The following is a 14,802-nucleotide window of genomic DNA, read 5'->3' as shown; positions in this document are numbered from 1 at the left end:
CATGTGTCATCCATTCGCTCGTTAGATTTTTAAACCCGCAGTAACTGCCGGACACGTTCAGCTCAGGGTCCAAACATATTCAAAGGATAAACCATAGGAGTCACATTGAACGAAATATTTAGTTGTTGGGTGTTGTGATCCCGTCCCAGGTGGAGGTTGTCAGAGAAGACACGAGGTTGCTGTTTGATGCATATTTATTACATGGCGAATACATAATGAATTATTTCGGACGAGTGTTACGTCAACGATGGGTTGAGGGGACTGCACTTGAACTACATGCTGAGCTGTGTGACTTCGTCGAGCTGGACTGAAGTGAACTGAACGTGTTGGGCCAACTAACTGAACGGGCTGACTGACGATGGCTGCGTCCTGTGGTCTCTTTATGGTCGACGTTCCTTTGTAGTTCATTTCTTGATGGTAGGGACGATGTGAATGTACTCCAGAACGATGCCCTCTGATTTCATGTGCAATGCAACACCAGAGCAGCTCAAAATTCGCTCTTAGGAAGAGCAGTTAGTAGCTTTTCTAAAATTGAGAAGATGTAAGATTTAGACATCTTTAACGACTCAGCTCTCTGCTACAAACGGAAGCTGAGTCTTATAGATTTTAATGTTTAGTATTACTAACATTATTATTGGAGCACATAAGGGAATTTGCTTATGTGTGCCCTACTTCAAAGTTTAAAGTTACTGTAATATTAGTATCATTTAGCCTCTTTGAAAATAAACAGAAACAATTAATACTAAACTAGGTACTACCATAATACACACTACATAAACACCACATCTTATACACATCACTCCATACACCTCACTCCACGCACTACATTTCTTACTCACAACAATAAAAACACAATCGCTAGTAAATTCACACAAAGCACAAATTTTTCTTACATCTTGTTGTACTGTTAGATAGTTGTTTCATATATTGTGTTGTGTACGTAATTGGTGCTGTGTTAGGTTTATTTTTTGTTCGTAATATTGTCTAGATTTATATTAACATAGCACTGTATGCACAACATTAAATTTAAACAAATAAACAAATACTCATAGAGTTGCCATATACGTATGTATTGGATTCGATAGAAAATGATCTCATGATGTGATCTCATGATGTGAATGACATCGCATCGTCGGTCATTGGTCTACTCCAGATGAACTAATTTGACACGTGTGTGTCATCGATTATGGACTATGGACCCTACATATTCACCAAACAAGATTTTGGAATGCGATTTTCAAAACATTATACATTTGGAACCAAATGAGAATTTCAATTTTCAATTTCAAATCTTTTCGGTGACAGGGTCTACACTACTATAGTGCGGACGGATGATGAAAATGACATTTTTGTATATGTTTTTATAAATGTCATAAATTTCAGCTCTCCTTGATATTTTTTGAGCCTGCTCTGATTAAAAAGGCTGGCCACGGCTCTGGTGAATTACAAAACAAAAATTGAAAATGATAAGTAGACCAAGAGATACTCTTCATGCAATCCAACAAAATTTTATTTGTATTAGATATAATTTATGCAATTTAACAAAAAAAATTAAAGTAGGTAGACATAATTTATGCACAATATTATTTTTGGTATGTGTATATATATTTACATATTTATACACACACAATTCTGTGTTTTATCCCAAGGGGGAGTAGGTATATATTTTTATTTATTAAGTAAAAATAAATTACAGAGTCATCTGCATGCGATTACTAGTAATTAATTTAACTCGGATAGAGTCTTAGCTACATAAATAAAGTAATTTGCTTTAATACTTAACCTCAATATCAAATACATAGATGGCGCTCCAAACGCGCTAGCGAAAGCTTTCCTTGTTTCATGACATATATACAAAAACCAAAAATGTCACCGATATGGATATTCGCTAATAAGCGGAATGGGGAATGTTGTAGAGTACCTACATAAAAGTGGCCACTTGAACCCAACCTATGACAGGTCATAAGCCCTGTAAACGCTCGAATATCCATAATCTTGAAACAAAAATTCTACCCATCTCTGTAGTGATATAAATAAAAATAATTTATGCAATTTAACAAAAAAATATTTAAAATAGATGTAATTTATGCAATTTCACAAACATTTATTTAAAATTGATAAAGTTTTTGCGATTAAACAAAATTTAATTTATAAAATATGCAATTTATGCACAATGTTTAGAGTATGGCCAAATGTTTGCAGACAGGCTGGATTTTCTCCCTGGAGAGTTTTTTAGACATAAATTTGCCGTGACCGAGAGGGAAAACATTTTGAGAAAGGAATATGGGAGTCAAGGCATTTACAACGCTTATGACCTGTCCACTTTACCACTTTACACACTGTTTAACATTCACGATCTGTGGCCACTGAAATCCGCCATTGACAAGTCATAAGCCCTATGACTTCCATATTCCCTTCGTTAAGGTATTCTCCATCCCTGATGTAATTTGTTAATCTTAATGACTCCCGAGGGAGGGAAATCCAGTCTGCAAACATTTGGACAAACACAAAATATTGTTCATCATCATCATTCCATGTACGCTCCCTAGTTGGAGCATATGGTGTCCACGAAAATCCTCAGGGCATGTCTGTCGGCTGTCAACTCATCTGCATCCTTGCAAGTCAGGTTAGCGTCCCGTAGTTCTGACGCGAACTGCCGACTAACAGTCAGCAGTGGACGTCCAGGACGTCGAGAACCTGATGCCTTGTAAAGTGGGCAAGCGTGGTTAGTAGGGTAGGCCGATATTTTTTTTTCAAATTTTGAAATGAAAGGAGTCTTAAAAGTTGTCTCTTGGATTACTCGGAATGCAAAAAACATTTAAAAAAATATTCGATACTACTTTTGGCCCTCGACCAGAGCTTGAAGTTTTCATTTTAAAAAAGTCGATTTTTGCTCTAAACCGGCTGTTATTTCGTATTTTAAGTAAGAAAATCAGCCCAACCGAATTTTATAATGTGCATTAAACCTTATTAAATAAGTATCTAAGGGCGTGAGTTGCACTTTGTTTCGCAATAAATGGGTAGCATTGTTTTAATGATCTGTAGGATTAAGAAGTCGAGGGTTTGGTTGAAGTTCCTACCCCAGTTAGAAATTGCTGTTTGATGCGTAATTATTACATGGCAAATAATGAATTATGTCAGGCGAGTGTTACGGTGATGAGGAATTAAAGTAACTGCACTTGAACTACATGCTGGATCTGAGTGACGTCGTCGAGCTGGTCTGACGTGAACTGAACTTGTTGGGCTGTCTAACTGAACGGGCTGACTGACGTTGGCTGCGTCCTCTGGTCTTTTTATAGACGACGTTCCTTTGTAGTTCATTTCTTCATGGTAGGGACGATGTGAATGTATGATTTCATGTGCAATACTGATGGAGTTGCATTTTATTTCGATTGGAAATGATGACATTGCATCGTCGGTCATTAGTCTATTTTAGGTGAACTAATTTAACACGTGTGTGTCATCGACTATGGACCCTACAGAGCCATTGTTTTCGTCAATATTAGCCACGCGCTCAACGGAATCAGTTCCGTGGAGTGTAAACTTTTTGCATTTCGTTAGTTTTAAAACGTGTTCGAATTTGGAATGTGATTGATATCTTAACTAAAAAAATAATAATTTTATCAATATAAATAATTGATAAAATGTTCAGACAGTGATAAACTTCAAGCTTCGGTTGAGGGCCAAAAGAAGTATGGAATATTTTTTTAAATAATTTTTACGTTCAATGTTATCCAAAATGCAACTTTTTAGACCACTTTCACTTTGATGTCTAAAAAAATAAAAAACTTCATACATCATCGGCCCACTCTAGACTGGTTAAGGCTCTCAGGAGGCATCCGCAGTACGTGGCTAAGCCAACCGTATCGCCACCGCTTAGTGACAATTGTTACCGGAGTTTGCTGCGGCCGTTCTCTTATTACTTCGTTCCCAAAATATTGTTAGATTAATTTTTGAAAAAAAAACCATAATAAAACAACAATAGGGACACGCTAAATGCATGAAAAAATCATTGCTATAGTGCCATAACCCAGGGAGAAAATACGGGGATACTTTCGTATAAATTAAAGTTAGGCCACGTTTCCTCTTAAACATGTGAAGATACATTGTGAGCTGGAGAACGCTTCTCTTTTGTGTGTTTTAAAATGTGTCTTTTTAAATGACCCTTTTGTAAACATTTAAATTGACATTGTGAGCATGAGAACGGTTTCTCGCCAGTATGTATTAACAAGTGTTTTTTCAAATTACTTTTTTGCGTACATTTAAAACGACACTGCGCGCATGAGAACGGTTTCTCGCCTGAATGTTTTAGCATGTGTTTTTTCAAATTACTTTTCTGTGTGCACGTAAAACGACACTGTTGGCATGAAAACGGTTTCGTGCCGGTATGATTCAACATGTGCTTTCTTAAATAACCTTTAAGTGAACAGGTATATTCACATTGTGAGCATGAGAATGGTTTTTTGCCGGTATGTAACAACAAGTGAGTTTTAAGATGACTCTTTTGGGAAGATGAATAACTGCATTGTGAGCATTTGAACGGTTTCTCACCGGAATGTATCAACATGTGACTTTTTAAATGACAATTTTTTATGCAAGTATAACTGCATTGTGAGCACGAGAATGGCTTTTTTCCCGTATGTTTTATCATGTGACTTTTTAAACTAGCTTTCAGTGCACACGAAAAATTACATTGCGAGCATGAGAACGCTTTCTCCCCAGTATGTATCAGCATGTGACATTTTAAATTATTGTTCCGTGAACATGTAAAACTACATTCCGAGCATGAGAACGATTTCTCGCCAGTATGTACTAACATGTGACGCACCAACCTATCCTTCTGCGAACATGTATAACTACACATTGAGCACGAGAACGGTTTCTCGCCAGTGTGTGTTAACATATGGCTTCTTAATCTACCGGTCTGTGTACAAGTATAACTACAATGTGAGCATGAGAACGGCTTCTCGCCACTATGTATCATCAAGTGACGTTTAAAGTCACCGTTCCGTGAACATGTATAACTACATTGCGTGCACGAAAATGGTTTCTCGCAAGTATGTATCAACATGTGGCTCGTTAAACTATATTTCCGCGCGCATGTGAAATTACATTCTGAGCATGAGAACGGTTTCTCGTCGGAATGTACCAACATATGACGAATTAAATCACAGTTCCGTAAACACGTATAGTTACATTGCAAGCAAGAAAATGTTTTTTCGCCAGTATGTTTAATCACGCGGCTATTTTGACTGCCCTTTTGTGAACTGTATTGAGAGCATGATGATTGAACTCCAGAACTTTGCAACACCCGTTCATCACAAATATTTTTCTGTCCTGTTGTATTATCGGAATCTTGTGGTTCTTCACAATGAGATGGTAAATTCGTACTTTTCAGAGTTGGCGGCTTGGTATCTGAAAAGTAAAAGTAATAATAATAATCTGGTGAGAAGCCTTAAGACACCGTTTAGCGGATAGCGGGGACATCAGTGTATTTGTAATAATTAATAGACTATTTCCTAGTAACGAATTGTACATAGAGAGCGGACTCCTTAATTTAAAAAAGTTATATTTATTACAATGCTTAAAATATGGACACAAAAATAGGGAATTGTTTGGCAATAATTTAAATAGGACTAGTAGCAGATCAGAAAGTGTACTGTCGGTTCCAGGATGCAGAACTAGGTTCGCACAGAGACACTCTTTCCATGTTGGTCCAAGATCTTTTAATCTCCTACCCAAGGAAATACAAAATATAGAATCCCTTCCAAAGTTTATAGCGGCTTTGAGGACTTGGATCAGCATGGAAAATACAGATATACACCTATTGTGAAAGAGTCGTACAACAGCATATTCTAAACTTTGATGTCTTAATTACATTGTTTATGTCATTTTCCTGTTATTTCTGTATGATTTTTAATGGCATTGTCATATTTGTGTTTGTATACCGAAAAATTCACCAAAAACAATAAAAAAGGAATGGCCCACGCTCAGACGTTTAAGTCTTTGTGGGCATTTTTTCCAAATTTAAGGCTATGTTTATTTTTAGAATATGTATTTTTTCTCTTTTTCTCTTCTAATGTTTAATATGTAATTTAATATGTAATTTAATATGTTTAATATGTAAAATATGTAATTTAATACATGCATAATATGTAACAGTATGGAAAAATAAACAAAAAAAAAAAAAAAAAAAAAAAAAAATCCGTACGAGGGCCAGAACCTCTTTTTGATAAATAAATCTGTGGTTCTTGTATATTTATTAAAATTAAATGTTACTTTAAGTGCTTTATTCAAAGTTCTTTGTATTGATTCTTGTATTTGTTCACTACATTGCGACCATATTATTAATCCATATACAAAGTGTGGAAGTATGAGAGCATTGCATATCATTGATTTTGTACTTTTATCAAAGACTTCTGTTCTTCTCATTATTCCAATAATTGGACCCAGTTTTTTTATAACTGATTTGAAATGTTTTGTCCGCGCTAATTTTTCATCCACTTCCAAACCCAAGTACTTTACATTTTCTGTTTGTTTAATTTAACTCAACAATTTAATTTGGAATGAAAAAACAAGGAAATCATAGAAATTTCTGCTCACCTTCAATATTGTGAGAGGATTCCAGCCATTCTTGTTTTATATGGAACTGCTCAATATCAACCTCCGTAAAGGTCAGATTGTCACTCTCTACGGTAAATTTCTGTTCAATACTGGTCCCCGGTTCATCCTTCACGATATCAACACCTGGCTCTTTGGTTCTATAGGGACATGGAGTCTCTTCCCTAGCATGGAAAACATCTTCATCTACATCGCCAGTCCCCGGTTCAGCCTTCACAACAGCAACACCTGACTTCTCGTTTCTGTGGGGACTTGGCGTCCCTTCCCCAGTATGGAGAATATCTCCTTCTACATCGCCCGTCCCCGATTCAGCCTTCACAGTAGCAGCACCTGGCTTCTTGCTTCTATAGGGACATGGCGTCTCTTCCCCAGTGTGGAAACCATCTCCATCTGCATCACCATTCTCCGGTTCAGCTTTTACGGTAGCAACACCTGGCTCATCGCTTCTAAAAGGGTATGGCGCTTCTTCCCCAGTATGGAGAATATCTACTTTTTCATCGCTAGTCTCCGGTTCAGACTTAACATTGACTGAAACGAACTGTATATGTTCCATAGCGTTCGGTTCGAATACAAAGACCCAGCTTTATCTGAAGGTCAATCACCTGAAACTAAACAAGATGCACAGATAGAGCAATTAAAAAAATATTCTAATATAAATCTATAATAAATATATATAAATAATAAATCTCTTCAGACTGCGGGAGATTCCATGACGTCATGAGGTGTGAACAATGGAGACGTATTCTTTTTATAAATGTCAATTTTTCAAAACAATCACCACCTCCAACAAACATAAAATCTGCATTCTACTCAACTAATAATATATGTACCATAAAATTAAGAATAATCCAGAAGCCGCATACGAGCATCAAACAGAAGACGACTTAACTGATTGGTCGATGCAACATTTGGTTACGTTGGCTAAACCCCGGCCCAGCAGTGTAATATTCGATTCCTAGCAAGATTTTTACAGGTATTTTTATTTACCTAAAGTTGCTTCTTTGTTGGTGGCGAGCGAATATACACTGAACTGGGAATCACACGCTCATTTAATACAGATAACAATAACTGTCAAAAGCCAGAACACGAAATGGCGGCCATTAGGAAATGTTTCGAACTGCGCAAACAATGTTGCCAGTCTAAAGGTCTAAGTATTAAACGCTTGGAGTGTGACGTTTTAATTTCTTCAATTGAAACACATGCGATATTTTGGGTCGAAAAGGAAAATTCATTCATTTTATTTGATTTTTACATTTCTTTATTTTATTTCAGCCAGTATTTCAGCAAGTGAATCCAAAATTATAAAAATTAGAAATCATTTGCCCGAAGTGCTATTTAAAAATTACATTATAAAATCCAGTTTCAAGTATTATAATTTATATGTTTTTTATAAGGAATAACCCGCCAAGCCTTTATTTCAAAGGCTTGTCAGGAGGTGGAAAAAAAGCCATAGAAGGAAGTTAAAATCAATATAATACAATAAATTACCGATATAGTTCATTGTACGAATTTTCATAGTCGTTACTATTACGGGACCATTGTCCCCCTTTAGTAAATTTAGACTACGCCACCTTTCCCTGTTGTTCCATTGTCACGTTGGTGTTAGCTTCTAATAGCACGTGTCCTATCAACACGTTACTTATAAATATGTTCAACTACTATGGTGGAATTTGCATTTGACAAAACTGGTAGACATAGAAAAGTCGATAAGTGATTGTATACAAATATTTATTATAAAATAATAAAATAACGTTTTATAAATTACCACTGTAAGATTCGATTAAGGATTGTCACCGATTTGCAACGCACGCATTTGCATACCGGATACAATTTTTAACGACCTTTACTAATAAAATTATACATGTGACATATTTATATATTATGATTTGTGGACAGGATTTTTCGCGTGACTACGCTCAGAGTTTATAAAAAAATATAACAAGACTTTACATAATGATAAACTAATATACGATACAACCATTTTTTACTCGGAATGTTTCGCAAGCAAATGTGTCCTGAGTTTTAAAAAAAATACTACAATTTTACGTCTCAACTATTCCAGTAATGTAATGAAACCATAAAATAAAATATAAATAATAAATATTCACCCTCACACAAATACAAACCCCCCCACAACCTCAAACACGCACTCAAACACCCTCACATGGGTGATATCTGTTTTTGGTTATGTTTTTTTACCTTCATATTACTTCATATTCTCTGTATTACTGTTAATACCATAAATTACTCAAATAAAATAAATAACTTTCCAGTCAATTGTCCGTATAAATTCACACATATATATAACGAATCAAAGGCCAATAATTATTCAACACGCGCTGCTGCAAATAACAGCTAATCTAAAACTACACGGTGAGCAAGAGAACGGTTTCTAACCGGTATGCATCAACATGTGTCGTTTTAAATTGCCAGTCTGTGAACACGTAAAACTACATTCAGAGCAAGAAAACGGTTTTTCACCTGTATGTTTCATCGAGTGACGCTTTAAACTATATTTCATTGTACACGTAAAACTACATTCTGAGCAGGAGTACGATTTATTGCCAGTATGGACTAACGAGTGACGTTTTAAATTAGCGTAACGTAAACATGTGAAACTACATTGTAAGCAAGAAAACGGTTTCTCACCAGTGTGCGTCATCATATGACGTTTGAAACTGGATTTAAGAGAACAAGTAAAACTACATTGCGAGCATGAAAATGGTTTCTTTCTAGTGTGTGTCTTTATGTGACGTTTTAAACTAGATTTAAGTGATGTCTCAAAACTGCAGTTTGAGCATGAAAACGGTTTTTCATCAGAATGTATCAACATGTGACTTCTTAAATTAGTTTTTTTTGTATATGACAAACTACATAGTAAGCAAGAAAACGGTTTCTCACCAGTGTGTTTCATTACGTGACGATTTAAATTACCTTTCCGCGAACATGTGTAACCACACTGCAAGCAAAAATATGGTTTTTCACCAGTATGCTTCATCAAGTGACGTTTTAAACTATATTTCAGAGAACACGTATAACTACATTCTGAGCATGAAAACGTTTTATCGTCAGTATGTACCAACGAATGACGTTTTAAATTACCGTACTGCGAACATGTATAACTGCATTGCGAGCATGAGAATGGTTTTTCGCCAGAATGTACCAACATGTGACTTCTCAGATTACTTTTTTTTATACATGTAAAATAACATTGCGAGCAAGAAAACGGTTTCACCCCAGCATGTATCAACACGTGATGTCTTAAATTACTTTTATGGTTAAAAACAAAACTACATTCTGAGCATATAAATTGTTTTTCTACAGTACGCGCCAGCACCCGTTGAGTGCGAGATTTCTTCTGCCGTGTTTTATATTTGCCCTCTAGTAGTGGTTCTACACTATGAGGCGGAAGATTAATACACTCCGCAGATAATGTTGGCGGCTTAGTAGTATCTGAAAGGTAAAATACATTATATTAACCTGCTGGGAAGCATTGGACCACCGTTTAGCGGATAGCAGGGACTTGAACATACAGGGCAAACTTGAAATTAATTGTAACAGAGAGGTAAAGCATTTTCGAAAAGGGAGTATGGCATTCAAGGCAGTAACGAGGCTTACGACCTGTTATTGGCCGGTTTAAGTGACCACGACACAATGCGTAGCTTTCGCCATTTTGGGCATGTTCTAAACATCCAAATCTCCTCAACTCTTCTATCTGAGAATTTGGCTTTTTGGTGTAATGTATTTGTATAATCGGCCTTCCGTCTCTCGGCCTCGGTGCATTAAGATCTCGGGCACCTAAAAATATCGTCCTTTTGGGCGTCACATTTGTTTTGTTTTTCAGAGTAATCTAAATGTAATAAGTGAATAATCTTTAACTCAAAATAATACTATAAAAACTACACAAAATTAACAGAAATATTTCATATCTATGCAAAAAATATCGGTTAGTAAGCTATTAAAATTGAAAAGTGAAGGATCTGTAATTAAAAATGATTACAGTCAGCTGTGGCCGAGTGTTATCTCTCATTTAGTCGGCCCTAATGAATCTGTTCTCTTGGCGGCAATAAATCGGCCTTACGGGCCTGAGTTATATTAATAAAAATATATAAAACATCTACGCAAAAAATTTGGCTAGTAAGCGATTCAATTAAATTGTGAAGATCTGTTATTTAAAATAAAAACAGTTAGCTATCGCCGATTGTTACGCACTAGTAAATTCGGCCATTCACGCCTCATTTTATCAGCCCTACAGGCCTCAATTGATCGGGTTTTGGGGCCTTGGTTAATTAGGATCTCGGATGCGCTATATTCGTTATCTATAATACTAATAAAAAGCGATATTCACGAATCTTGGCACTATATAAGTTATCCATAATAATAATGAAAAAGAACATATAAGTTACTAAGGATACAACTGAATTATTTTTACAATGTAAAAAGTAATTTAATTTAAGGGAATTACGAGTGATTTAAATTTTGTCAGTAAATAATAATATTAGCATTACGAATTATCATAATCGAAAATTTAATCATACAATTAAAGGAATTTAATAATATTCTCATTGCTCATTTTTAAATATAAATTAAGAGGTACAACATTCATACAAATATAAAGAGATCATTATTATTATAGGTATTCATTCGAGGCATTCAAATGAACACGTACGCGGGCAGTAGCAAAAAGGGTTAACACATTTTTTTTACTAATTGTGTAGCATTACTGTATTTCTAGCGTTACAAATGGACCTTTTGCTTTATTTGTGTGATGCAACTATATCAGACGGGCCTCTGATTTAAATAATAAAATAATAGAGTGCTTTGAAACCTAAAAATAGCCATCAGGGATTGACAATTAAAACACAAATTATTTTATAGTTTTAAATAACATTCTGATTTATACATCGACCGGTTTTGAGGTGTCTTCCACGTCTTTAGGACTTTAACTTACTTAGAATTACTCGCGTTGCCATTTATATTATAGAATATAAATAGTAGCGTAAGAAAGAAACAGAAGAATGAAAGAGAGAAAGAGAATAGAATCATAACGGAAATATTTCTATAATTAGAAAACGACGTCAGTCGACAAGAAATTCAACGTGCAAAAAGGAGACGCTATAAACTTTTTCTCACCTTCAGTGCAAGAGCATTCCAAACGTTCTTGTTTTATCTGGGGATGCTGAATGTCGATATTCGTAAGGATCAGATTATCGCTCTCTATAATATGTTGATGTTTAACACTGGCTCCCGGTTCAGCCTTCACGGTAGTAACACCTGGTTCCTCGCTTCTGTAGGGACATGACGTCTCTTTCTCAGTATGGAGAGTATCTCCTACGTCGCCAGTCCACGGTTCAGCCTTTATAGTAGCAACACCTAGTTTCTTACTTCTGTACGGATATGACAACCCTTCCCAAATATTGAGAATGTCTCCTTTTATGTCGCCATTCCCCGCTTCAGCTTTTAGAGTAGCAACACCTGGCCCCTCGCTTCTGCAGGGCAATAGCACCTCCTCCCCAGTAAGGCGGACACCTTCATCGCCAGTCCCCGGTTCAGCCTTCACAGTAGCAAAATCTGGCTCGTCGCTTCTGAAGAGACTTAGCGACCCTTCCCCAGTATTTAGAATATCGCCTTTTACATCGGCAGTCTCAAATTCAGCCTTCACGGCAGCAACATTCGCCACCTCGTCTCTATAGGGACGTGGCACCCTTTCTTTAGTATGGAGAAAATCTCTTTCTTCATAGCCAGTCCCCGGTTCGACCTTCACAGTAGCAACACCTCGCTCGTCGCTTCTGAAGAGACTTAGCGATTCTTCCCCAGTATTTAGAATATCTCCTTTTACATCTGCAGTCTCAAATTCAGCCTTCACGGGAGCAACATTCGCCACCTCGTCTCTATAGGAACGTGGCACCCTTTCTTTAGTATGGAGAAAATCTCTTTCTTCATAGCCAGTCCCCGGTTCAGACTTGACATTCACTGAAGCAAAATCGGTCTGTTCCATTGTATTTTGCTAGAATACAATACCTTGCCTTGTTTGAATATCAATCACCCAAAGAAGTGGATACACAATATACACATATGAGCGATTTGTTTACAATTTATTTATTTTTCATCCCATAGTTTTCGATCCATAAAAAGGTTTGTATTTTAACGTTACCAACCTACATTCATTTTTGGTAGATCCCAATCAGGTTCTTTCTTTGATTCCTTGTAATTTCGTCCCATTTATTACTTTTCATTGGATTTTAGGGAATGCAAAAATAATATTAACTCGCGTTTAATATAGTTTAAAAGCGTATGCCTATCAGTGCGACCCTGTAACCAAGAAGAGCTTCGCATTTGCGCCGTTAGGCGTAGTTTGACGTTCACAAAAAAATAATATTTATATCTGAATATTCATTCTTTCAAGCTTTGTTAATCACTCGTGAATAAATATTAACCGATGAAAAGTTACACAATCCTTTTTTAAATGTTTATCCGAAAAGTTTTTACACGCTTTCATGACAAAAGCAGTCATTTTGGTTTCGATTCTAAACGTCACGCCTGGCTGACGATCGAGAACGACGAAATGATTGAGCGTTTGGGCATGAGTTAAGTGTCATAATTTTTAAGGGCTCGGGGCATGTTTACGTGTATTTGATATAAATCCGTTTACGGTGACCAAACCACGAACATTTTAACATTAGGGACATCACTCAGAATTGCTTCAGTGTTCATGGCGAACGAGTAAACACTAAACTGGGGAATACAAATTATTTTTGTACAAATGACAACACCTCGCGAGCTGTCAGGACACGAAACGGCTGCCATTAGGAAATTCTGTAGACAATGTTGCCAGTTGCCAGACTTCTTCGTTATATTAGTTGTTTTCTTCTTCTTCGTTTTGGTAGCTTTATTCACCTCGCTACTGGCCTATGTACCATCAGCTAAATTATTTTTTTGATTATACTATTAAAACTAAAATTATATTAAAACTGATGTGAAAGAACACTTAATAAAAAAAATATCAGAACATGCCTTTGGGCCAGCGGAGTGGCTATATTCACGAAATAAGACGAATCATATGGCCGGTGGAAAGAAATAAAATATTTAGGTAGAGCCAATGAGTCTTTTTTTGATTAATTAAAAATCTCGTATTCATTTTTCTGTGAATTGTGTAGGAATCACGCCAATATAATAGATAGATCTGAGATTTTTTTATTAATTAAAAAAAGAACGAAAAACTTTAAACGGCTCTTTTGACAAGTTGCTTAGTAAATTTGTCGATGTGAAATTGTGTTGTGGTCCCAACGTCTAGAGTCGCCGACTCACAGATCAGAAATCCGCACCACACTACCATAACTGTTTTTTTATTTTTTATTTTAAAACTCCGTTGTTAAATGTGGTGTATTCACTTTAAAGTGAATAGTTGACAATCAATTACAGTAGACTTTCAATTATCCGAACTCCGACTATCCGAATCGCGTTCAGAATTTCAAAAAGTTTAATTAAGACGGAAACGTACTTGCGATACGCAAAATGTTTCTGTCGATTGTCCTTCCCCCGCGAATTGTCCTCCCTTCCTCCAGTGCTAGTCTTACTCTTTCGCGTCGGTGCGTTGTTTTAAATAATAATACCGTCTATTATTATTCTGTGAAGGGCGAGACCAACAGCCGAGATGTTGACAGGTGCGAACGCGTAGTCCGCTGCAACGTCAGCTCGGACAAGATATTAAACGCCGTGCATCGGAAGAATTCACTACATTTCATCTTGGCATTTCCCACAGCTCTCCGCCAGTGCTCGCTATTGTAAATTCCTTCTGTGCAAGATAAAAGTACTTAATAAATTAATTAATAAATAAAAAATGCAATATTATCCATTTTGAATCTAGAAAAAAATGTCACAAAGTAGATGCTTACATAAATAATGAACGACTAACTGAAATTGAACATGTTAAATACTTAGGACTAACAATAGACAAACAATTGACATGGACAATTCATATCAACAATTTAATCAGCAAAGTGGCGACTTTATCGAGTCTATTTTTTTTTAACAAATTTTTTTAAATGTATGAAGCCTATGTAAAAACTAAAATATGTTATATGCAACTACTATGGGGAACAGGAAATCAAAATGACTCAAATGACTCAAATCAAAATGACTCAAATCAAAATGACTCAAATCAAACAGACTACAAAGACA

At 36.1% G+C, this 14,802-nt stretch overlaps 2 protein-coding genes across 3 annotated transcripts; both read right to left on the bottom strand.

Moving 5' to 3' along the window:
• Window positions 1-2,118: 2,118 nt before the first annotated feature.
• On the bottom strand, window positions 2,119-7,748 carry LOC148272130 (uncharacterized). 2 transcript variants are annotated; one of them, XM_088240479.1, is made up of 3 exons: window positions 7,452-7,748; window positions 6,604-7,229; window positions 2,119-5,415 (listed from the first exon to the last, which is right to left on the bottom strand). In XM_088240479.1, the coding sequence occupies exons 2-3, from the start codon at window positions 7,172-7,174 to the stop codon at window positions 4,088-4,090; spliced, it is 1,899 nt and encodes a 632-aa protein (XP_088096605.1). In that variant the 5' UTR covers window positions 7,175-7,229; window positions 7,452-7,748; the 3' UTR covers window positions 2,119-4,087. The 2 variants fall into 2 exon arrangements, with proteins under 2 accessions (XP_088096605.1, XP_088096604.1); XM_088240478.1 differs by having other exon boundaries at window positions 7,609-7,694.
• Window positions 7,749-8,886: 1,138 nt separating this feature from the next.
• LOC148272129 (uncharacterized) lies at window positions 8,887-13,429 on the bottom strand. The gene is made up of 2 exons (XM_088240480.1): window positions 11,755-13,429; window positions 8,887-10,074 (listed from the first exon to the last, which is right to left on the bottom strand). Exons 1-2 carry the CDS (start codon window positions 12,617-12,619, stop codon window positions 9,014-9,016), a joined length of 1,926 nt encoding a protein of 641 aa, XP_088096606.1. The 5' UTR covers window positions 12,620-13,429; the 3' UTR covers window positions 8,887-9,013.
• Window positions 13,430-14,802: the final 1,373 nt, after the last annotated feature.

The sequence above is a fragment of the Micrasema longulum genome, unplaced genomic scaffold, assembly GCF_059751315.1.
Source record: "Micrasema longulum isolate JH-2025_06_02 unplaced genomic scaffold, ASM5975131v1 h1tg002469l, whole genome shotgun sequence".
NCBI classification, from domain to species: Eukaryota; Metazoa; Arthropoda; class Insecta; order Trichoptera; family Brachycentridae; genus Micrasema; species Micrasema longulum.
This window is presented reverse-complemented; position numbering and strand designations above follow the sequence as displayed.